Source organism: Lontra canadensis, unplaced genomic scaffold, assembly GCF_010015895.1.
Source record: "Lontra canadensis isolate GAN:19392208 unplaced genomic scaffold, GSC_riverotter_1.0 scaffold12, whole genome shotgun sequence".
NCBI classification, from domain to species: Eukaryota; Metazoa; Chordata; class Mammalia; order Carnivora; family Mustelidae; genus Lontra; species Lontra canadensis.
Window position 1 is genome coordinate 26,834,606 of NW_022631006.1, and position 25,422 is coordinate 26,860,027.

Sequence of the window (25,422 nt, forward strand, 5' to 3'; positions counted from 1 at the left end):
CTAAACCCATTAATTTATAAGGTTTACAAAGTGGTGATACCATTCTATTATTCTTCCTTAATTTATTACCTGAAATACTTTCATAAAGAGATACTTTCTCTAATATACTATTTGGTTATCTGTTGGTATTGTCAGGTAAGATATATACTTCATTCTTTCCTTTTATTAACCAGTTCTCAGAATAATGAATTAATTCACTAGAATAGTCCAATGGTGACCAATTAGTTTCTTAAAGTATCAATACAAACTCATGAATTTAAATATTGGATAGATTTCAAATGAAATTCTTTTCCTGCATCAGTTACGATGATTCATTCTTTAATCTCTTTTTTTTTTAAGGGGTGGGGGAGAATCTTAAACAGGCTCTATGCCCAGTGCAAGCCCCATACAGGACTCTATCTCACAACACTGAGATCACAACTGGAGCCAAAATCAAGAGTCGGAAGCTTAACTGACTGACTGAGGCACCCAGGTGCCCCTAATCTCCTTTGGTTAACATACTGAATTATATACATTGATTTTTTTTAAACATTTCATTTATTTATTTGACAGAGATCATAAGCAGGCTGAGAGACAGGCAGAGAGAGCAGAGAGCCTGATGTGGGGATGCGGGGCTCGATCCCACCCTGGGATCATGACCTGAGCTGAAAGCAGAGGCTTTAACTGAGCCACCCAGGCGCTCCCTATACATTGATTTTTAATGGTAAACCAACCATGTATTCCTTTTTTTCCCCTTAACTTTTTAAAAAAGATTTTATTTTTATTTATTTGACAGAGAAAGAGAGAGAGAGTGAGAGCATGACAAGGGAGAAGGTCAGAGAGAGAAGGAGACTCCCCATGGAGCTGGAAGCCCAATGTGGGACTTGATCCCAGGAGTCCGGGATCATGACCTGAGCTGAAAGCAGTTGCTTAAGCAACTGAGCCACCCAGGTGCCCCAACCATGTATTTCTAGCAGAAACCCAAACTGGTCACAGGGGTAATTTAAAATATATGTATTGCTTGATTTAGATTGCATATATTTCATTTAGGACATCTGTATCTGTATTCATAACTAAAACTGGCCTATACTTGTCTCATATTGTCATTGCTAAGTTTTGGTATCAAAGTTACACAATCCTCAAACTGAGGTAGTGACTGTTTGTTTTCCTTTTCTCTGAGAGAAATTGTAGAAGAGGAATTATTTTTCCTCGAACGTTTGGTAAAAATTGTTTTAAAACTGCTAGGGCCCACTGCTCATTTGCTTACTTGCTTACTAAAATGTTTTAAATTAAAAATTATACAAATACACACACAGAAAAGTTCATAAATTTTAAGTATACAACTTAATTCTTTACCACAATAGCAGTTTCACTCTTCCATATAGTGGCTCAGCCTGACCCTGAGTTTTATGAGAGATCTGATGAGTCAGTGGGAACAACAAATACATTAAAATGACTGTGCCCTACTGACAGGAAGAACATTTAGAAGGTCTGAAAAATATTATAAATTACATTCAGCAGGCAAGGCAACTGAAGCACTTTCTAACCTACCAGGCCAAATTATGCTAAACAAGATTTTTTTCCCCAAGATTTTGTTTTTAAGTAATCTCTACATCTAAGGTGGGGCTTAAACTCTAACTCCTAGATCAAGAGTCATGTGCTCCACTGACTGAGCCAGCCAGGTGCCCCTAAGCAAGATTTTTAGAGAGAGCTGGCAAGATTCTTTTTTTTTTTTTTAAAGATCTTATTTATTTGAGAGAGAGGGAGTGAGCTGATAGAGAGCAACAAGCTGGGGCGGGGGTAGGGGGAGAGGCAGAGTGAGAGGGTGAAGCAGGCTCCCCACTGAGCATGGAGACCGACTTGGGGCTCTATCCCAGGACCCTGACCCAGGATCATGACCTGAGCCGAAGGCAGACACTTAACCGATTGAGCCATCCAGGTGCCCCAAGAGCTGGCAAGATTTTACTTCAAGCTACCAATGCCCCTTCTACATGATGGTTAGAAAATATAATTTAAAAAATCACCCTTCCATCTTTTGAGGACCTTTTTTTTTTTTTTTTAAATAACCTGGCCTTTTAAGGCCTTTGAGGCTGTAGCTTAAACAAAGATACTCAGAGGGGTGCCTGGCCAGCTCAGTAAGTACAGCATGCAACTCTCAGGTCCTGAATTCAAGCCCCAAGCTGGGTGTAGAACTTACTTAAAGAAAAGAAAAGAAAAAAGAAAAGGAAAGGAAAGGAAAGATATTCAGGCTAGGACACAGAAGATGGCAGTTATTAAGAGCATGAGAAAAAAGGAGACTATAACCTTATCTAACGAACCCAACAGGGAGCACTCAAAACAAACAAACAAAAAGGATTCTCTCTCCTTCCCTTTGCCCCTCCCATCAAAAAAGAAAAAACAAACAAACAAACAAACAAAACAACCCTTAAATACAAAGAATAAACTGGTGGGTTGCAGAGAGAAGGTGGGTGGGTGGGATGGGTGAGAAAAAAGGGGTTATAAATTTGTGCAGAAGTTGAATCACTATGTTGTACACTTGAAACTAATGTAACATTGCAATATGAACTATAAATAAATTTTCTTAATTTTTAATAGAAAAAAAGGACAGATACAAACTCCCAGTTATAAAATATATAAGTTAGTCATGGAGATGAAAAGTACAGCATGAGGAATATAGTCAATAATACAGTAGTAATGCTATGTGGTGACAGATGGTGACCACACTTATCCTGGTGAGAGTACTGCACAATGCACAGAATTGTCCAATCAATATAGTGTACAACTGAAACTAATATAACACTACTGTATGTTAATTATACTCCAGTAAAAACAAAAACAAAAAAACACAACAAAAAAATAAGACTCAAATCAAAAGACATACACACAAAATGGCTGTTAATATATTTAAAAGCACTTAATCTCACTCATGATTTAAAAAGTCCAAGTAAAAACTGGAGATGTTATCTTCATCTATTAGAGAAAGAAAAAATTGAAGATTGGTATCTGCTTTTTATGATAAGGATGTATCTTTCTGAAGATATGTATACCCTCTGACCAAGGAATTCTGTTAGGCATTCTTCCTTCAAATATACTAGCAATGAGAATGCAAGAATATATGTACAAGATGTTCACTGTAACATAATTTTTAAAAGTAAAACACCTTGAAATAAGTAGTCAAGCATAGGAAACTGGCTGTGTAAAGTTAGAACACAGGAATACAAGGGATTATTATTCTTCAACAAACAAAGGAATAGGCAAATCTTTATGTATTGAAATGTGTCTAAGATAAAATGTTAAGTTAAAGAAAGGAAGCTGGAGTCTGCAGAGTATAACTCCGTGGACAGAAAAAAGAAAGAAGACAGTCATATATAATAAGAAAATGTATAAATAAAAATTTCTAAAAGAATTCCCCAGTTAGTGAGGTGAAGTGGTAGGGAGAAGAGATACTTTAAAGGACTTTACTTTCCTTACATACACTTTTTGTATTGTCTGAAATTCTCACCAGAGCATGTTTTATTTCTATATTTTAAAATTTGTAAGTTCTGAGATGTTGTGCAATTCCTGTTAAATTACTGAAATTTAAAATATGTGATTCCTAGAAGAAAGAAATTTATTTCCATCACTTATTTAACAGATAAAGAACTGGAACATCAACTTCTACATCTTTCTTAAGCTCTTGCTATCCATGAAGTACTTTCAGTAATTAAAAAGTGAGGGTGACTAAAAGACCAAGAAAAATAATAAAAAGGACAAAGTAGCTACAAAGCCCAAGATATGATAGAGTATTATAGTATCTTCTTGACAAAACTATCTTGGAACAAAGAAGCTCTAATTCTTACAGATTTTATTTTTAAAAACAGATTCTATAAATTACTTTTAAATGTACTACATTCGGTCTTAATAATAAATTGCAGAAGTAGTTTCCTAAAACTTACCAAGTTGGGAATGCAAACAGCAGGAAAAAAAGTTGAGGAGTGGAAAGCAGAAAAGGAGGGGATAGAAAATAGAATTAGAAGTGGGAGTAATGTCTGTTAGTATAGGCAGAAAAAGGGTTACTTTAGTGAAAGTCAATCCCCACAGTAATACTATACCTAACAGCTGGCTGTGTTCCCCTGTGATGGAGTTCTGACTCGGGTCTGAAAAACAAACAATTGAAAAGAAAAGAAAAAAATGAATGACCAAAACAAATAATTTCTTAAAAATCAGCAACAAAAGTCAATGAAGGAAATAAGCAAAAAAAAAAAAAAAAAGTTTTTTAATGCTCAAAAAACATTAATAAAAGGATAATATAAATAGAATAAACTATTATAAAAAAAATCACACCGCTTTTTTGAAAAGTTAAGCAACAGAATTACCATGTGACCTAGCAATTCCACTCTTAGGCATATACTCAAAAGAACTGAAAACAGGGATGCAAAACAGACACTTGTATGACAATGTACATCCCAGCATTATTTACAACAGCCAAAAGGTGGAAACAACCAAGTGTCCTTCAACAGATAAATGGATAAACAATAATGCGGTATATACATACAATGGGATATTATTCAGTCATAAAAAGAAAATGCTACAATATGGATGAACCTTGAAAATAAGCCAGAAGCAGGACAAATTTTGTATAATTGCATTTAAATGAAATTTTGAGAAAAAAGTAAATTAAAAAGATAATAAAGATAATTAATTATCTTACATAAAAAGATAATTAAGATCAAGCAATACAAGTTCAATAAAGTAGAATGATTTGGGGCTTACCACATGGGTTACATTTTCTCTTTAATGCCAAAGAAACAAATGGCCATAGGAGCTCAAAGTCAAGACATAAGTAAAGAACTCATTACTACCAGCAGGTATGTTCTGATTCGACTTCATGATAAAACGACTAAACTGGCTTTTATAAATATCTACTTCTTCTAATCTATAATAAAATTAGTGGCAATAAGCCAAGTTCCTAATGCAAGAGATATTGACAATCATCATTTAACAACTAACCACATGGTTATTTTAAAGGTTTGAAAACCATTAAGGGCTAAATATGGAAAAGACTCTGAGCTCCAGTTTCCTCAAAGATTAAGTCTCTTGAGATACTGAGGATTACATATGGCTTCCCTGAATGTGTCTGGGCCGCAAAAGTAATTTTAGACAGGGGGTCTGTGAACAATGGGGAGAAGGCTGCAACTTTATTTTCACTAACCTGTAACTGAAGTTTTTTATTTTCTCCAAGTATGACATCAGAAACAAACTACATAAAAGTACCTGTGCTTTGTCAACAATAAGTACGATTTTTCATATCACACTGTAATTGTTATATATATATCTCTTAATACCATTTAAGTGCAATACTACTTTGAAATTATGGTAGTAATTAAAAGGCTACTAGGTCTTCTTCAATGTACTGATAAAAAAGCATTTATAGGGGTGCCTGGGTGGCTGGCTCAGTGGGTTATGATCTGCCTTCGGATCGGGTCATGATCTCAGGGTCCTGGGATCGAGCCCTGCATCAGGATCTCTGCTTGGCAGGGAGCCTGCTTTGCTTCTTCCTCTCTCTCTGCCTGCCTCTCTGTCTACTTGTGATCTCACTTTCTGTCAAATAAATAAATAAAATCTTTAAAAAAGCACTTATATCATTAGATCACAAACTTAATAATTTTGATAATTGTATTTTAATAGGGTTCTTTTTAATCCTATATATATGTATTTATATGCATGTGTAATACTTTACACATTTAAAAACATTACTCTGAAAAGGAGTTTGTAGACTTCAGACTGCCAAAGAGGTCCCAGATACAAAAAAGATTTAGGATTATTGTTTTATTTATTTATTTATTTATTTTTTAAGTATTTTATTTATTTATTTGTCAGAGAGAGAGAGAGAGAGAGACAGCGCGAGCGAGCACAGGCAGACAGAGCGGCAGGCAGAGGGAGAAGCAGGCTTCCTGCGAAGCTAGGAGCACGATGTGGGACTCGATCCTAGGACACTGGGATCACGACCTGAATTGAAGGCAGCTGCCTAACCAACTGAGCCACCCAGGTGTCCTGGATTATTGTTTTAAACAAAATTCAAATAATACTTCCAATGGTGTTTATAATAATGGTTTTTATACATAATTTAATTAAATCTAACACTTTAAGCATCCCGTACAAAAAGAACCAATCAGAATACTAAACAAATTCTGGTTTCTGATGTACAGAACATATTAATAGTATACTTTACATACTCTAATCAAGGAGGAAATAAGGTAGAAACCTTGTTGATACAACTAAAGTTTTAAATGTTATGTGAACATTTTAAAATATATTTTTAGATTTTCTTCCTTAATTTGGTTTTTAAAAAGATATTCTAAATTTTTATGTTCTCAGATGTTTTCCCCAACATACCACCAAATGGATACTTAGTTTTCAAATTTAAACTCATCTTATTTCTTACTTAAATAAACAATATGGGTTTGTGCATAAGACAAAGTTGGAATAACAGTTCTATAGTATATGTTAGTGTATTGGATTCATCTGTCTCTCTCTCCCTCTCTCTCTCTCCCTCATACACACACACATGCACATAGGGGATAAATTAGGCCCTATCATTACAGAGAAGCAGGTATAGCATGGAAGGAAGAGTAGAGAAAGAATCACAGTTTCAGGGACACCTGGGTGGCTCAGTGGGTTAAGCCTCTGCTTTCGGCTCAGGTCATGATCTCAGGGTCCTGGATCCAGCCCCAAATCGGGCTCTCTGCTCAGCAGGGAGCCTGCTTCCCTTCCTCTCTCTCTGCCTGCCTCTCTGCCTACTTGTGATCTCGGTCTGTCAAATAAATAAATAAAATCTTTAAAAAAAAATCACAGTTTCAGAACCAGAATAACTATGGTCATCATCTAGCTCTACTCTAGTGATTCCAAAGGAAAAGCTTGAAAAATCACCAGCACCATCTATTTTTTCTCCCTAAAATAATATCAATAATCCGTTTTAAGATTATGATTCTCAGACACTGTCATTAATGGGAATGCCTCTTATGTATGTTGGGATGGGGCAAAGCTTAGACTCTCTTAATATTTACAGTTGAGGGGTGGTTGGTTAAGCATCTGCCTTCAGCTCAGGTCTTGATTCTGTGGTCCTGGGATCTAGTCCCACATCAGGCTCCCTGTTCAGTGTGGTGTGTGCTTCTTTTCCACCCTCTGCTCCTACCCTTGCTCATGCTTTTGCTTGCTCTCTCTCTCAGATGAAGAAATAAAAAAATCTTTAAAGAATATTTATAGTTCAGAAGATGAATGCTGTTAGTAAGTGGCCAAAGACATGGCACACTACTGTCAAAAGAGAAAGCTTAGGGAGATAATCTTAGGCTTTGGGGACCTATCTTCATGTTTCTTGGTACTCTGTAATTCTAACTTTTTTTGTCCTGAAATGAGAAATAGCCTAGGGGTGCCTGGGTGGCTCAGTGGGTTAAGCCTCTGCCTTCGGCTCAGGTCATGGTCTCAGTGTCCTGGGATCAAGCCCCGCATCCTGCTCTCTGCTCAGTGGGGAGCCTGCTTCCTCTCTCTCTCTGCCTGCCTCTCTGCCTACTTGTGATCTCTGTCAAATAAATAAAATCTTAAAAAAGAAAAGAAAAATAGCCTAGAACAAGTTATTTGGAATTGCCAGGGAATCTATGAGTAAAAATAGAAGAACATCTCAGATAACTTGGGCAGAATAGATATGATTTTAGATGGGGAAATACAATTTTTCTCTTACAAATTACTTCCTTCGATACTATATACTCTCTTGTCTTCTAAGCTGTGCGTATATGCCATACATGCATTTTCTACGCAGGCCAGGCCTCTTCCTTTGAACACCCTCCTATGTTTGAGATGAGTAGAAATTACTCTTTGTGTAGTTCCCTGCAAGTTCAACTTGGATTTCTGTTTTTCATTTTTTATAATTAAAGGAATGTAGGGCAACCTTTACCTAATACTTCTTTGGTAATTTGAAGACTAATCTCCAAGAACTTGCCAGTACTTCACTGATAAACATAAAACCCAAAACAAGGGCAAATCTAGGAGTAAACGGATTCAGAATCCATGAGAACGAAATCAGCCATGCCTATAAAAATCACAATTGGTAAATGGGTTTAAGTTGAGGGGTGTTTATGGGTATGCAGTCCAAACTGTGTAATCAACATGATAATACTGCTCTGAGATATGTCTGTTATGTCACCTGTTTATTGTCTAATGTCTGAACTCCACCATTTAACATTTTTCCTGCTATGTCACTGGTGAGGGCACACCCAAGTCTGCCAAAGACTGGGAGTTGTCCTACACATTACTCAAAATGACATTTATTTTAACCAAATTACTTCCTGTAATAGAAACAACTTGCCAATAATATGACTATTTTTACCTTTGATGGCCTTTATAAACTAAGCTACTCACAGGTTACAACTCAAAAGGTTATACCAGGTTATACTCAAAAGCCTTTGATACTATATCAGTCAAAAATGGTAGTTCAAATAAAAGCACGTACCTTTTCACATGTAAATACAATCAGAAAAATGACCTGAAAGTATTTCCTTGTTATAGAAATGATATAGTAGTTTTATAAATGGGCACTTTCTCAGTATATTTCATTTATCCTGGGTAAATGGTAAAGAATGGAGATTTTATTTAGTTTCTTGTCATGTGCCTTGGAGAATAGAGAGAAAAATGATTGTGGGTGGTACCAGCTTGCAAAATTGCCTCTGTAAATAGTTTTTCTGAAGAGCCTTATTATCTCCCTTAGTTTTGCCCATAGCAATAACCTTTTTCTGAATTTCCTTTGCTAATTACTTCATCTACCATTCTTGGTAGAGAATTTGAAGCAAATAAAGGCTAGCTTGTACCTTGCATCTGAAACTCAGCGTAGCAGGTTTTAGTCTTCATTAAAGATAGTATCAGTAATTTCATTAAGTAACACAATCAATAGTGGAAACTTTTAGGCCTAATTATCTAGAAAAAGTAGGCATGATCAAGTGCATATTCATGAGGACAAGAGGCTCATTATAGTCTATATTATCTAGACATACCTTGAATACAAGGATACAAAATACCTGAAATCACTAGTCTTAACACATTCCTAATTCTCTGGACTCCAACTTTTAAAAAGCCCAAGTAACATTATGATAAGAAACTCTTCTGACTCAGAATTAGGCAAAGTGGATCAAAAATGGAATCAAAGATAATTACGCTAACATTCACACTTACTAGATTCTGTCTCTCTATATGGGTATCTATTATAGTGGGAAACCCAAGAAGGAAAACAAGCTGAAATAAGGTAAAATCTGAAAAAGCCTATCTTCTTTTTTTTTTTTAAAGATTTTATTTATTTGTTAGAGAGAGAGAGAGAGAGAGCGAGCGAGCATGAGCACAGGCAGACAGAGTGGTAGGCAGAGGCAGAGGGAGAAGCAGGCTCCCCGCTGAGCAAGGAGCCCGATGTGGGACTCGATCCCAGGACGCTGGGATCATGACCTGAGCCGAAGGCAGCCGCTTAACCAACTGAGCCACCCAGGCGTCCCAAAAGCCTATCTTCTTTATATACATTTCAAACTTATTGCAATGAGACCAGAAAGATCTAGAAAAATTTACATGTAATTAATTGGGTTTAAATAAAGAAGTGGGTGAAAACATAAGGCAATTGTAGGCAAAATAATTTATCTGTGAGATGGAAATGTAAAGCGATGCATACAGAAGTTAATAAATCATTAGTTTTTTATATTTCTAGCCTACCCACCAAAAGAGAATCAAAAGATCCTTATCTGAATTTTTATTATAGTAAGAACATATTTTTAAAAAGATACATAGAATATACTTCTGCCAAAAACCATAATTTCTGTTAGGATTCTGTCTAGTCCACACCATCAGTCATGCAAGTGATTTGTGTAGACAGCTAATCATGGAGCGAATAAGCTATTGTAGTTGTGAACCAAGTACTGTATTTCTTGTACCATGCATTTTCTTCAGTATGTTAATAGATATTTGGTGAGAAAATGATTTGGGGGAGGGGCGGTAAAGAAAATTGGCAAATATATTTAACACTCAAGTAAATTCCTATAATGTTTAATTTCTCAGACCCTTTAATATGCTAATGGCTGCCTAACAAATCTCCAAAAGAATATAGTATTTGGCATTCTTAAATATATCAGAAGACATAACTCATTCATGACCACACATCTTATGTAACCAGTGTTCCATTGTATATACTCTGGGAAATGTCCAACAAATTCATTTCAGTATACCAGGGTTAAATGATAACTCCCTGAATCATCACTGCCATTTACTTATTCCTTTCACTTAGCAATATTACTATTAAGCCAGTATTCTCCAAATTTGCCCAGTCAAAAGAATCATCTGGAGTTATTTGTTAAACTACAAATTCCTGGATCATATAACTAGCTCTAATTAACTTGATCTCATGGGAAAAGCCTGAGATTTTGCTGTTTATAAAGTGCCCAGATGACTATTCTAAATCTTCATTCACTGATTCACCTAAATGAGTGATTAAGAAGACTCAGACATTGTTCTACATGCTAGGGATAGAGCAACAAATACTTAAGACAAATTTCCTGTTCTCATGCAGATATGGGGAGATAAAGAATAAAAGAAAATTGGGGCACCTGGGGGGCTCAGTTGTCAAGTGTCTGCATTTGGCTCAGGTCATGATTCCAGGGTCCTGGGATCAAGCCCCACATAGGGCTTCCTGTTCTGCAGGAAGCCTGCTTCTCCCTCTCCCACTCCCTCTGCTTGTATTCCCTCTCTTACTGTCTCTCCCTCTGCCAAATAAATAGATAAAATCTTAAAAGAATGAAAGAAAATTAATAATCAAAATTATTTTCTTTAGAAAATTTATCATAAACCAAAATTAAGTGAATAGGGAAGCTATTTTGGATTGGGTGGACAGTAAAGGCCTTTCTGAGGAGGTAACCTTTATGATGAGACTTGCATGTAAAGAAGACAGACATGTGAGGATCTTGAAGAGGACTGATCAGGGCAGAGAAGTAGCCATGCAAAGAACGTAAAATGGGAATAACCTTGGCATGTTTAGGAAACATTAATGTGGCTAAAGCACAATGAGGAAGAAAGCAGTTTTAAAAAAAGTTCTCAAATTAGGTAGAAGATACCTGCTTGTAGTATTGCAGACCATGGTGAAGAGTGGAAATTTTACTATGAAAGCGAGGTGACACAACTGGAAGGTTTTAAAAGCCCCAAGACAGGTCTGATTAACTCTTCAGTTAATGGTTGAAGGATGCACTGTGGAAGGAGGAAAAGCAGAAAACGGGGGAAACAATTAGGAGTCTACTGCAGGAGTCTTAGGAAGACATGGTAATGGCTGTACTGAGGATGGTGAAATCCATGGTGGAGAGAGTGATGAGATCTTCCACAACGAGAATTGTTGAACTTGTCTTCAGAGGCCATGTCCATGTTACTTTAAATGTGTAGTTCTTTTCATTCACTTACTCAATAAAATTTTTTGAGCACCTTAAATAATATTCTAACTACCAGAAATGCAGTAGCAAAACCCCTGCCACTAAAGAGCTCACATAATCAAAAAGCAACATATATATCAAGAGTGATGACTTCTAAAACATATCGAGAAGCAGAATAAGAGAATGGAAGGATTAATGGGGGCATGGTTTGCGTGCTAGTTTAGATACTGAGTCTAAAAAATGTCTCTCAGATGTGGTACTTGACCAGAAACCTGAAGTGAGGTAGCTAGCCATACAAATATCTGTAGGAAGAACATTCCAGGCAGGGGGAATGGTTGGTGCAAAGACCCTGAAGCAGGTGCATGTCCTTGTAGGACACAGTGGGGTCTTGTGGGACACAGTGAGGACTTTGGGTTTTACTTTCAGTGAGCTCAGAAGCCATGGGAAGGTTCTGATTTAAACTTTAACACGCTCACTCTAGCTGTTGTCTGGAGAACAGACTGCAGGAGGCAAGTGAGAAAGTAGGACACAGAAGGCTTTTGTAATGACCCAAGGAAAGGTAATGGTAGTCTGGATAGGGTCAGAAGTCAGAGCTGGTGAGTAGAGTTCACAGGCTGGGTTCACAAAGTTAGCACACTGACTGACTGGAGGTAGTGGGGTCGGGTGTGGAGAAACAAGTCAAAGTTTTTTCCAAGAGCAATTAAACACACAGGGTTGCTGCTCCCTGAGTGTGGGAGGCTGGGAGAAGAGTGATGATGGTGATGATGAATGGAGTGGGGAGAGGGGGCAGCTGTGCAGCCGTCCTGGAGCAAATGTGAGGCGCAATGAAAAGAGAACACAGGATCTGGAAGCAGATGAAGCTCAGCTGAGATCCTAGCTTTATATATGCTATTTGTGTAACTCTGCAAAAATGCTTTAATATTTCTTAGCCTTATTTACTATCTATGCAACAAGAATAATACTACACCACAGAAAATTATTGTGAGGATTAGGTATGGTAGATACTCAGTAAAAGGTAACTGTTAAGAAAATTGAGATGACCCATGGAATGATCCTTAAGAAAAATAATAAAAACTTAGTGTTGCAAATAATCATGATTAAATTAGAATTTAGGTAGCAAGAGATATTTTTTTTAGAACTTTAAACATTTTGAAGTACAATAGTACTTAAGAAGTAATATGGGTGTACAGAAGTAATATGGGTGAATCTTTGGATTGGTATACACATTGATTAAAACTGTACAGTCATGTGACACTAATAGTTTAAGTCACCAATCTTATTTTGAAACTTTATACATTGACAGTTTGGACTAAATATGCAATAACATATGATTTGGGACTTTCTGATAAAATAATTGCCATAGTAATTGTCCAGGAGTGTCTGTATTATATTCCCAACACAAGTTTATTAATGACTCCTATTCAAATAAACAATAACTTAATTCAGTAAGTTTTAAATACACCAAAAGCTGTGATGGATACTGCAAAAGATCAAAGAATGAGAATAAGGTATTTCCTGACATTAAGAAGCTCACAAACTAGGGGTGCATGGGTGGCTCAGATGGTTGAGCATCTGCCTTCAGCTCAGGTCATGATCTTCAGGTCCTAGGATCCAGCCTCACATCAAGCCCCATGTTGAGCTCCTGGCTCAGCAAGGAGTCTGCTTCTCCCTCTCCCTCTGCCTCTCCTACTGATTGTGCTCTCTCTCTCTCAAATGAATAATAATTTTTTTTTCAAATGAGTAATAATTTAAAAAAGACTCACAAATTAGTTGAAGAGCCAAATTCAACTTAAGAAACTAAAAATGAATGGTAGTAATAATGGCATTTTATGTTTAATAACATTTTACAGTTTTAAAAATATTTTCACATACTTCATTTGATTTCCACGATAACTCTGTGATATAGGTAGGAGACCTATAAAGAAGCTAAAGCTAAGTTAGGTTCAATGGTTTGGCCAGGATATGCTATCAGTAAATTCAAAGACTGGCTTGAACCTGGATTCTGATTTTCTATTACATTATGCTGGTCATAAAAAGTAGGTATAAGAATGAATATTAGTAATATAATTAACTCTCCATCATCCAGGAAAATAAATTAGGAAATTACAACAAGATATTTATAAAATAATTAAATTACAAATCAATAAAATAATGTTTGGAACTAACAGTGATCAGTAAAAACACCACTTATGGGATGCCTGGGTGGCTTAGTCAGTTAAGTGTCAGCCCTCAGCTCTGGTCATGATTCCAGGGTCCTGGGATCAAATCCTACATTGGGATTCTTGTTCAGAGAACACTACTTTTCTCTCTGTCGGCTGCTCCCTCTGCTTTTGCTCTCTCTCTTTGACAAATAAAGAAATAAATAAAATCTTAAAAGAAAAAAAAAGAACAAAAAAAACCACCGCTTATCCCAGTAAGATGCACTGCCTCCCCTTGATCTTTTTTTAACAGGCTAAGAGCCTCTGCTTGGCAACAGTATCTAGCAAGATTAATACCATTTATATTACATCTATTTTTAGTTTATTCTCTATTTATGGAGTGGCAAGCATGCTGGTATTTCATCTCGTGATAAAGCTCCTTTCAGTGATTCAATTTAAGAAAAAAATATTAAACACAAAGATGATACATAAAAATGGAAAGATCATAAAGGCAGTCTCTAAATGACTCAATTTAGAGCACATGTCCTACTATCATCATACCAAATCTGCACAGCAAACCTGTGAGGAGGAAATTTTCCCATGTTCCAGAAGAAACTAGCTCAGAGGAAGCTGAAATGATTTGCCCAAGGTGACAAAGCCAATAACCTGTGGTACAGCCTTTAGTGCTGTTAAGGGTCCAAAGGAGAGGAGCAGCATGGATAGAGGCATATGTGCTTTAAGTAGGAACTTTTAAAAACCTTCAAAATCATAGAGAACTCAAAATCACAGGAGCAGAATAAACATGGCATAGGTCCAGAATGGTTTGCTTAGAAGACTAGGGTCATATTAGCAAAAGTCTTGGAGTCTAAAGCAGATGGAAAACAACTGAAATTCTCTACATGGAAGTCTAAAAACAAAAGCAGTGTTTCAGGCCAGGAAACAAGTGCAATATGCAAAATGAAATGAATGCCAGAGTTATTAGACACAGGCAGGCATAATCATTATTAGACTGCTGTAATGGATCCATGTGTTAACAACCACCTCTAATATGGTCTGTAGGATTATTATTAATTCATCTGATACTCTGAATGCCTACCATGTGTCAGGTACTGTGCTAGGCACTACAGATACTGAGTTACCCTTTCTTCTCAAGAAGAGAGGAATTATACAATTATGAAACAATAAAAATAATTGTTCAGTATAGGTACAAATATTGTGGGAATCAAAAAGGAAAGAAAACAAAATAAAGCAGTCAGGAATGGTATCAAGGAATAACTGAGCCAAATCTTGAAGGATGGTTAGTTTATCAAAAAGAAGAAGGGTAAGAGAAATAGAGAAGGGGAGACATTCTAAACAGAGGGATTTACAGTCAGGACATAGCTAATGGAGAAATTCAAGAGATATAATAGGAATTATTACATCTAATAATACACCTTTATACAATACCTGGTATATATTACAACCAATATATAATGATATATAACGTAATATTATGTATTGGTCTATAGTATAATACATACAACTACATTGTACCTAATATATAACATACACTTAAATTGACAGGAACAAAAAATTTGTCATTGATAAAAAAAAAAAGTGATTAATAAGAACCAGTCAGCATATGTGTTTCCAACTTTTGATTCTTTCCCTTCTCTCATTCATGAAATCCAGTCAATTGTGGCTTCTATACCCATCTCTTCTTTTCCACCACACTGTGAGCATTTAGATTCTTGTCCTTTCCAGCCTGGACCACTGAAATAGCTCAATTATTCTCCCTGTTACCAATTCTCCCAACTTCAAACAATCCTTTATTTCCCTTCATATTAATAACCCTAAATTCTGTCTTTATTAGGTTGCTTCATTGCTTAAAAAACAAAACACTTTCAAAGGTCTCCTAATGACAATGCCAGGAGTTCCCAACAACTTTGTGAAGATATGATCATTCTCACTTACTTATATCCAGGCATCATGTGTGGGTACTGGTTCAAGTCCCTCTAAGAAAAGGAAACAACTGTCTTTGTAGGTTCTGCCTCCATTCCTACTGTGAATTCGCAGGCAGGGCATGGGGATACTGGTGGTAGCAGAAGGTAACAGATTAAACACCTATAGTAGACACTGGTTTACTTGTTTGGATCCCTTGGCTTACAGGATTAACTCCAAAAACCTCATCCTGTCTTTCAAGTCCTTTTATAATGGTAGCACTAGCTTATTTCTCTCTAACCTTATCATTTGCTGGGGCTTGAACTCATGACCCTGAGATAAAGACCTGAGCTGAGATCAAGAGTTGGATGCTTAACCAGCTGAGCCACCCAGGCTTGCCACAGACCCATGTATCTTTGATTATGTCAATTTTTCATTGAAAATTTCCTTTTCTTTCTTTTCTACTTATCTGAGTTGTATATCCCTTAAAGGGCCAACTCAATTACTTCTTTCTTTGGGCCTACTCTGAGGTTTAATTTTCTATCAGCTTTAACCTTCTTCTGAATTGCTGGGCATACACTGTCTTGTATTATCTTTTCATTAATCAGCATATTATTTCAGAGAATATCTACTAAGCACCTGTATGTGTCAATCCTATATGCTAGGCACTTGGGGATACACAAAAAAACAGAACACAGTAGCTATTCTTAGGGATTTATAGCACATATGGGTAAAACAATTACATCATGGTGATTAAAGCACTATATAGTAGAGGTATAGACATAGAGATATGGGAATGTGTAAAATACACTACATTCCCTGAAGAATGTAATGGAGAAGCCATCAAGGAAGAAATTAAGTTTCAACTCAGTCTTAAGGAGACTGTTCTTTTTTTTTTTTTTTTTAAGATTTTATTTATTTGACAGAGAGAGCGAGAGAAGGAATACAAGCAGGGACAGTGGGAGATCGAAAAGCAGGCTTCCCGCTAAGCAGGGAGCCTGATGTGGGGCTCAATCCCAGGACCCTGGGATCATAACCTGAGCCAAAGGCAGATGCTTAGCAACTGAGCCACCCAGACGCCCTAAGGAGACTGTTAAGTTGGAATGTTCTAGATCATGAAGGGACATGTATGACCTGCTAAGCAGAATCAACTTTATTCTGCAGGCAATGGGGAGACAATACAGTATTTTAAATGGGGGAGTAAAAGGATGAGATTTATATTTGAGAAAAATTCATCTGGACGCTACTCTAAGGGTGGCTTTAGGAGGCTAGACAAGAAGTAACAATGAACTATCCTGAACTAATGTAGTAGCAGTGAGGTGGGGAGAAGAGGGCAGATTTGAGAAATATTTTGAAGACTAAACAGTCAACAAGTGGTGCAAGACAGGAAAGAGGGGCAAAGAAAGGGATGGGGGAGTGTTTTACTACAGTGAGGGGAAAGAGCCCATACAGAAAACACAGGAGAGGCAGGCAAGAAAAGCTCTAGAGCACAGGTGAACAGGTGTGTGTTACCTAAGAAGGATGAAGGTAAAGGACAGGTGTCAATATGGGTGTTGGGAAGAGGCGTTTTGAAATTGAAGTTTACTCTGAGAAGTGTAACTTCAGTCATGTGCTGAATATAAGCGAATGGAGGGACTGGGGGCTTAACAAACATTTTTTTATGAGGAACTGAAAGGAGGCTAACTGGGATGACTCAGAAGGATTTCTGAATAGTGTTAACAGTACAGTTGAAGTTGGAAATGAATTTTTGGTGGCACCAATTTTCATAGCTGTGAGATAACCACCCCCGTGTCCCTACCCCAGCAACACAGCTGCTAAGATTGAGAAATAAAGGAAAAAGTAAACGAAAAAAAATTTTTTTAAAGAAAAGAGAATGAGGGACACCTGGGTGGCTTAGTCAGCTAAGCATCTGCCTTTGACTCAGGTCATGGTCCTGGGGTCCTGGGATCAAGTCCCATATCAGGCTCCCTGCTCAGAAGGAAGCCTGCTTCTCCCCCTCCATCTCCCGCTCCCCCTGCTTGTTTGTGCATTCTTTCTCTCTCTGAAAAATGAACAGATAACATCTTAAAAAAAAAAAAAAAAGAAAGAAAAGAGAATAAGAGGAGGCCCAGTAAGTCAATCCATGGGTGGTGGGGTGGGCAGGTCCTATCTGTCATTTTAAGTGCTTTGAGGGCAGAACTTTGTCTTAGTGTTGCTGTGACAATCATAGCTCTTTGTAACGTAGCAGTAGCTTGTACATGATATAAAATACTCAGTGTATGCTTGTTAATTGACGGATGATAAACTAATTTCAAAGAAAAATACCCAGAGATAGAAATTCAGGACTAGTTTCAATAAAAAGTTAATAATGGAAATAAAAATTTTAAAGCCATCATCAAAACACAAAATTGAAGATAAAAGGATAAACTTTCTTAGAAGTCTGTAAAGAGAGAGGAACTGAGATCAGGTCCTGGAAATAATAGTGAGTAGAACAAAGTGCAAACACAGAAGGAAACAGAAAAAAAATCATTGAAAGAACTATGACAGCACTGCTGTCATGTCAACTTTCCCCAACAAAACCAGACACTAAAAGGGTAAGAAGAGTAGTAAAGGCAGAAAGGAGTAAAAATGCAGAGTCAACGCGATTAGAGAACACTATGCACAAATCCTGAAAAAAATGATGAGAATTCATTTAGCAATCTTCCTTCTGATCCATCAGATTTGTCTTGAAGAAAAGGTGGCAAGACAATAGCAGCCAGCAGGCAAGTAGCTGAAGCTGGAGCAGACCAAGAACCAGGACTAGTCATGAGTCTTCTCTAGGCCACTCAATCCTGACTCTTGCAGCAGAAACCCACTGTAGTGCAGGGAGGGGGACAGCCTGATGTTGCCTGATGTGGCCAGATGTCAAACTGATGGCACTGGGAGACAATGGGCTCTAGACAGAAGTGGAAGGAGATACTAGGTCATATAGGCAGATCTGCCACCAATGCTGAGTGCTCATCAAAAATATCCTTCAAATTCTGATGCGTATGTCAAGTGTACGCATTTAATAGAGACCCTTGAGGAAACCAGTGCTGTCTAGCAGAGTGTGCCAAGCAAGAAGTTTTCTTAGAAGGCCACTTTTTTTGGTTTGGAATTCAGATTTGTATAAAGAAATGACATAGGGGGGCGCCTGGGTGGCTCAGTGGGTTAAGCCGCTGCCTTCGGCTCAGGTCATGATCTCAGAGTCCTGGGATCGAGCCCCGCATCGGGCTCTCTGCTCAGCAGGGAGCCTGCTTCCTCCTCTCTCTCTGCCTGCCTCTCTGCCTGCTTGTGATCTCTCTCTGTCAAATAAATAAATAAATAAAATCTTTAAAAAAAAATGACATAGGGGTGCCTGGGTGGCTCAGTGGATTAAGTCTCTGCCTTCGGCTCAGGTCATGATCTCAGGGTCCTGGGAACGAGCCCCGGTCTTGGTCCCAGGGTCCTGGGACTGAGCCCTGCATCAGGCTCCCTGCTCTGTGAAAAGCCTGTTTTCCCTCTCCCACTCCCCCTGCTTGTGTTCCCTCTCTGTCTCTGTCAAAAAAATAAATAAAATCTTTAAAAAAATTTTATTAAGATAGGATTTACATACTGCATAATTCATCTGTTAAGTGTTCAATTCAATATTTAATATATTTGCATTGTTTTTTGTTTTGTTTTGTTTTAAAGATTTTATTTATCCATTTGACAGACAGAGATCACAAGTAGGCAGAGAGGCAGGCAGAGAAGGAGAGAGAGGAGGAAGCAGGCTCCCTGCAGAGCAGAGAGCCCGAAGTGGGGCTTGATCCCAGAACCCTGGGATCATGACCCGAGTCGAAGGCAGAGGCTCCCACTGAGCCACCCAGGCGCCCCTATATTTGCATTGTTGTGCAACTGCCATCACAATCTAATTTTACAATTTGGTCACCATATCCATTAGCAGCCAATCTCCATCTCACTCCCCCACCTTACCCAGTCCAAAGCCACCACTAACCTACTTTCCTTTTTTTAAATTTGCCTATTCTGGACATCTTATATAAATGGAATTGTATAATAATTTCTTTTGTGACTGGCTTCTTTCACTTCACATAATGTTTTCAGGGTGCATTCATATTGTAGGATATCTCAGTATTTCACCTGATTTTTATTTTTTTTAAAGAGATTTTATTTATTTCACAGAGAGAGAGAGAGAGAGAGATCACAAGTCAGCAGAGAGGCAGGCAGAGGGGGAGGGGGAAGCAGGCTTCCCTGCCGAGCAGAGATCCTGATGCAAGGCTTGATCCCAGGACCCTGAGATCATGATCTGAGCCAACGGCAGAGGCTTAACCCACTGAGCTACCCAGGCGCCCCAGGATTTCACCTGTTTTTTATTGCCAAATAATATTCCATTATGTGGATATACCACATTTCATTTATATACTCATCAATTAGTGGACATTTGGGTTCTTTAGAGAAATAAATTTTTGGCTACTGTAAATAATGCTGCTATGAACATTCCCATACAAGTTTTTGTGTGGACATATATTCTCATTTCTTTTGGGTATATATCTAGGAACAGAATCACTGGGCCATACGGTAACTCTATTTCTAACTTTCTGAGGAGCTGGCAATCTATTTTTCCAAGTGGTTACACCATTTATGCTCCCACCATAAATATGAGTGCTTCAGTTTTTCACACCCTTGTCAAACACTTGTAATTGTCCATCTTTGTATTAGAGCCATCCTCATGGATGTGAAGTGGTATCTCACTGTGGTTTTAATGTCCATTTCCCTGATGACTAATGATGTGGAACAACTTTGTATGTGCTTACTGGAATTTTTTTCTCTCATCTCCATTTGAAAAGCTTTTCCCTCTTTTCCTCCCATAATTTTGAGGTTTTCCTTTGACTCATTTAGTACTTCTACATCACAATTACTATTGAATTGTTCCCTGAAGTATGTCCCTTTGGTTAGCATTTACACAACACATTCCCAGGAGAGTATGTCATTTCCTACTATTTCTATTTCTTTCCCCCCGTGATCTCTCTTCCACCCCATTTACTTGGTGAAAAACCTTTCTTCTTCTTCTTATTATTATCTTATAAATACTCTCAGAATATTTAAGGAGTTAAGTAGTAACATATTCTCTCTCTAAATATTTAAGGGGTTAAGTAGTAACATATTCTCTATGTAACATGCATCTCACTTGTGGAAATATCTTCACTACAAATAAGGATTTGTTATTAACAGTCTTTTTCTCTTGGTAATCTGTGGATATTCTTCCACTGTCTCCTAATTTCCAGTGCCATGGATTAGAATTATGATACCAGTCTGACACTTTATAGATAATATCCTGTTTTATCTGGATGCCTCCAAGATGAATCCTTACAGTTCAAAAAATTTAGCAGAATAACCTTAAGTTTGAGTTTTTCATCACTGATCTTCCCTGGAACTTCTTTCTGCACACTGAAGTCTTTACCTCAGAAATTTTCTTCTATACATATAATTATTGCTTCTTTTACATTTGTTTCTTTTTCTGGAACTTGTATTAGCCATGTTGGGTGCCCTGAATCTACACTCCCAGTGTCTTTTTTTTTTCAATTTCTTTGTAATTTTGGCTCTGCGCTTTGAAATATTTCTTCCACTAGATCTGCCAGGCCAATAAATGATCACATATTCATTCCTTTATTCAATTACTATGCACTGCATGCTTACTATGTGCCAAGAAAGTGTTCTAGGCATTGGGTGTTGACAAGAGATTAGCAGTGTATATAGAAGAAAAAGTTCCTGCCCTTACAGTGCTAACATTTTAATGGAGATAGTAAAGCTTGGAATCAGGTAACGTGATGCCCCCAGTTTTATTTTTCTTTTTCAACATTTCCTTAGTGATTTGGGGTCTCTTCTGATTCCATACAAATTTTTGGATTATTTGCTCCAGCTCTTTGAAAAATACCGGTGGAATTTTGATTGGAATGGCATTAAAAGTATAGATTGCTCTAGGCAGTATAGACATTTTAACAATGTTTATTCTTCTGATCCAAGAGCATGGGCTGGTCTTCCATCTTTTTGTGTCTTCTTCAATTTCTTTCATGAGTGTTCTGTAGTTCCTCGAGTACAGTTCCTTTACCTCTTTGCTTAGGTTTATTCCCAGGTATCTTATGGTTCTTGGTGCTATAGTCAATGGAATCAATTCTCTAATTTCCCTTTCTGTATTTTCATTGTTAGTGTATAAGAAAGCCACTGATTTCTGTACATTGACTTTGTATCCTGCCATGTTGCTGAATTGCTGTATGAGTTCTAGTAGTTTGGGGGTGGAGTCTTTTGGGTTTTCCATATAAAGAATCATGTCATCTGCGAAGAGAGAGAGTGTTTGACTTCTTCATTGCCAATTTGGATACCTTTTATTTCTCTTTGTTGTCTGATTGCTGTTGCTAGGACTTCTAATACTATGTTGAACAAGAGTGGTGAGAGTGGACATCCTTGTCATGTTCCTGATCTCAACGGGAAGGCCGCAAGCTTTTTCCCATTGAGGATGATATTTGCTGTGGGTCTTTCATAGAAAGATTTTATAAAGTTCAGGAATGAACTTCATTCCTGAAGTTCATTCCATGAACTATCCCTATACTTTGAAGTGTTTTAATCAGGAACGGATGCTGGATTTTGTCAAATGCTTTTTCTGCATCAATTGAGAGGACCATGTGGTTCTTCTCTCTTCTCTCATTAATTTGTTCTATCACACTGATTGATTTGCAAATGTCGAACCATCCTTGTAGCCCAGGGATGAATCCCACCTGGTCATGGTGGATAATCTTTTTAATGTGCTGTTGGATCCTGTTTGCTAGGATCTTGTTGAGAATCTTAGCATCCATATTCATCAGTGATAATGGAGATAGTATATTTTTTTTAAAAAGTGTTTATAGGGGCACCTGGGTGGCTCAGTGGGTTAAAGCCTCTGCCTTCGGCTCGGGTCATGATCCCAGGGTCCTGGGATCGAGCCCCACATTGGGCTCTCTGCTAGGCGGGGAGCCTGCTTCCCTTCCTCTCTCTGCCTACTTGTGATCTCTCTCTCTCTCTGTCAAATAAATAAACAAAATTAAAAAAAAAAAGTGTTTATAAAAAATAAAAATAAAAAATAAAAAAAAGTGTTTATACATGGATTGGGAGTCAGACAGTATTAAGTATTTAGCTGGGAAATTACATTTTTTTGCTCTATAAACTTTTTTTGCACTTCACTTGAACTTCCTTAAATACTTCTATTATTTACTATTTTCATATTCAAGTTACTGTCTCCTTCAGCATTTCTATTTAGCTACTCTACCACACTGTTTATTCTAAGTGATCTTTCTCTTTCTGATTGCCTGGCTTCCCGACATGGGCTCTTCTCCTTTATTATCTCAGAGGGGCTTAGGTTTCATTGACAAAGGACCACAAATGAGTGGGAGCAGTCTCCAGAGAATGAAGAGACAAAGCAGGCGCAATGCCCGTAGGTGGGCAGTCCAGCGGGCAAGCCTTGCGCAGGCCCACGAGGAAGCCTCCTGGTGTTCAGGTCACATTACATCTCCCAGCCTCAGAAACAGAGATATCAGTCCCCTGGCTCTTTTCCTTTCTTCTCTCCTCCAAGAGTCCATGGATCTATACCAAGCCAAGCTCTTTCCTGGATCTTCCATTGTTATCCACATCCAAGGCTCTTGTCCAGCCCCTGAGGAACAAGTCCTGTGCCATCTCTCGCTGACAGATCACCCACAGAGCCCAGGGCTCACTTGCACCTAACTGGTCACTGGATCCAGGGGCCATCTGGCTCACATAAGGCTGGAAAAAGGAATAATTATGTGGAATAAGGGTCACATAAGGCAGGTTGGAATCAGGAACAGAGAGATGGTGGGATTTCACCTTCCCAGAACCTCCTCTGAAAAGTACATTTTGTTTACAGACTAACACTAAAAACACTCAAATCCTGGCAAATAGGTCAAAAAATTAAAAAGCCTCTGTTAAGTCCAAATATCTGTGGGTTCTATTCATTTTCAACTATTGCCCTTAATGTTAAGCTCTGAGAGAGAAGGAAAATCTTAATGTTACTTGGACTTAAAGGATATTGACTAGATGGAGGAATGAATCATAAAATAACTATGTTACATAAAGGAAGTCAGACAAAGGAGAGTATATTCTCTATTATTCCATTCATATAGAATTCTAGGAAATGCAAACTCATGTATAGTGACAGAAAGCAGATCAGTGGTTGCCTGGAGACCAAGGAATTGGTGAGTGGGTTACAAAAGGGTACAAGGAAACTTTTGGAGGCAATGTAAATGTTCATTATCTTGATTATGATAACTGTTTCAGGGGTATATACAGATGTCAAACTCATCAAAATGTATACTTTAAATATGTGCAATCTATTTTATATCAGCTATACTTCCAAAAAACTTTATTTTTTAATACTTTTTTATTTTTTATTAACATATAATGTATTATTAGCCCCAGGGGTACAGGTCTGTGAATCACCAGGTTTACACACTTCACAGCACATACCTTCCCCAATGTCCATAACCCCACCATCCTCTCCCTAGCCCCTACTTTAATAAAACTTTAAAAGAAATATTGGTGGGCAAATATATTTTCAATTTAAATCACAAAGAGCTCATATCCCTAAATATAAAGAACATAAAACATATAAAGATAAAGAACATAACATATAAAGATAAAGACAAACACCAACAGGTAAGAGGTATGAACAGGAAGTCACTGAGCTTTTGTGAGTTTGAAATTTTCCATAATAAAATAAAAATAGATAATTTTCAAAAAAATATTAACATACTATCCCTAGCCCTCATATAATTCACAATATGGTTGAAGAGATATGAAAATAATTACAAAGCCATTCCAAGTTCAGACCATACTACCAAGTATATGTGCTGATGGATATGGATTGATGCAATAATCAAAGTGAGGGTAGAGGATCAGGCAAGTCATCTTGGTCTTCAGATGATGTGAGTCTGTACATTTTTTTGCGGTACACAGGAAGTAGGCAGAAGAGAAAAAAGAATTCAGATGAAAAATATATGAACAAAGGTGATGTGATGGGGGAAAGATAAAGACAGCTTTTGGAAAGGACTATTACTACAGGTTCACCATTCTTAATAAAACCATTGAAATCTCCTTTCACCAAAGGCTCAATGTAGTGGAAGGAACCCACAGGAAAGGAAAGGAAACCTAATTTATTATGTGAAGGTATGGAATGGATCAAAATCATTTCCACTATTTATGCAGCCATATTCAATCTTTACCACGTCTTTGCTCTATCTATATTAGCATTTTTCTCTAAACAGTCTTGTCTTTTTATGTAGCTCATTCTAAGAATAAGATCCATGAAAAGAAATATAATTTTTTCTAATACACTAAAATAAACACCTCTTTGATACATTCAGTAGTATATATATAGTCTTTTTTTTTTTTAAGATTTTATTTATTTATTTGACAGAGAGCGATCACAAGCAGGCAGAGAGGCAGGCAGAGAGAGAGGAGGAAGCAGGCTCCCTGCCGAGCAGAGAGCCCGATGCGGGGCTCGATCCCAGGACTCTGAGATCATGACCTGAGCCAAAGGCAGCGGCTTAACCCACTGAGCCACCCAGGCACCCCAGTAGTATTTATATAGTATTAAAAGTTGTATTAAGATTATTTCACTTAATCCATATGCCCATCATTAACACATAGTCTTTAATGAAGCCTCTATTCCTATCTCACTGATAAGTATACATCTCCCTAGAAATTTCAGAAGCAGAGGGTTAGTAAAGGATTGTCAGAGTAAACTAGTTTCATTGCTTGTTCAGATTTCTCAATTTTCAGCATCAATTTGAAAGAGTACACCAAATCTGAAAAAAAATATAACACATGAAAAGGTAGAAGCAGCAATTAACCTTCAATTAATTTTGAGAAATACACAAAGACAAAAGAAACTGAACCTAAGAAGAATTAGTAACTACTGAGACAACAGAGCAATAAATAATTAT

The 25,422-nt window shown here is 37.5% G+C and overlaps 1 protein-coding gene across 4 annotated transcripts in view; it reads right to left on the reverse strand.

The window, feature by feature from the left end:
• SLC12A6 (solute carrier family 12 member 6) overlaps nucleotides 1-25,422 on the reverse strand; it is an 85,193-nt gene that overhangs the window by 32,799 nt on the left and 26,972 nt on the right. For 3 of the 4 annotated variants that reach the window (XR_004382579.1, XM_032856928.1, XM_032856930.1), the window contains exon 2: nucleotides 4,071-4,115. The exons of the other annotated variant lie outside the window; for it this stretch is intronic. Coding sequence is in view for 2 of the 3 variants with exons in the window: in XM_032856928.1 (XP_032712819.1) it covers nucleotides 4,071-4,115 (45 nt within the window). In the remaining variant the exon portion in view is untranslated. The remainder of the gene's footprint in view (nucleotides 1-4,070; nucleotides 4,116-25,422) is intronic. 4 annotated transcript variants of the gene reach the window in all.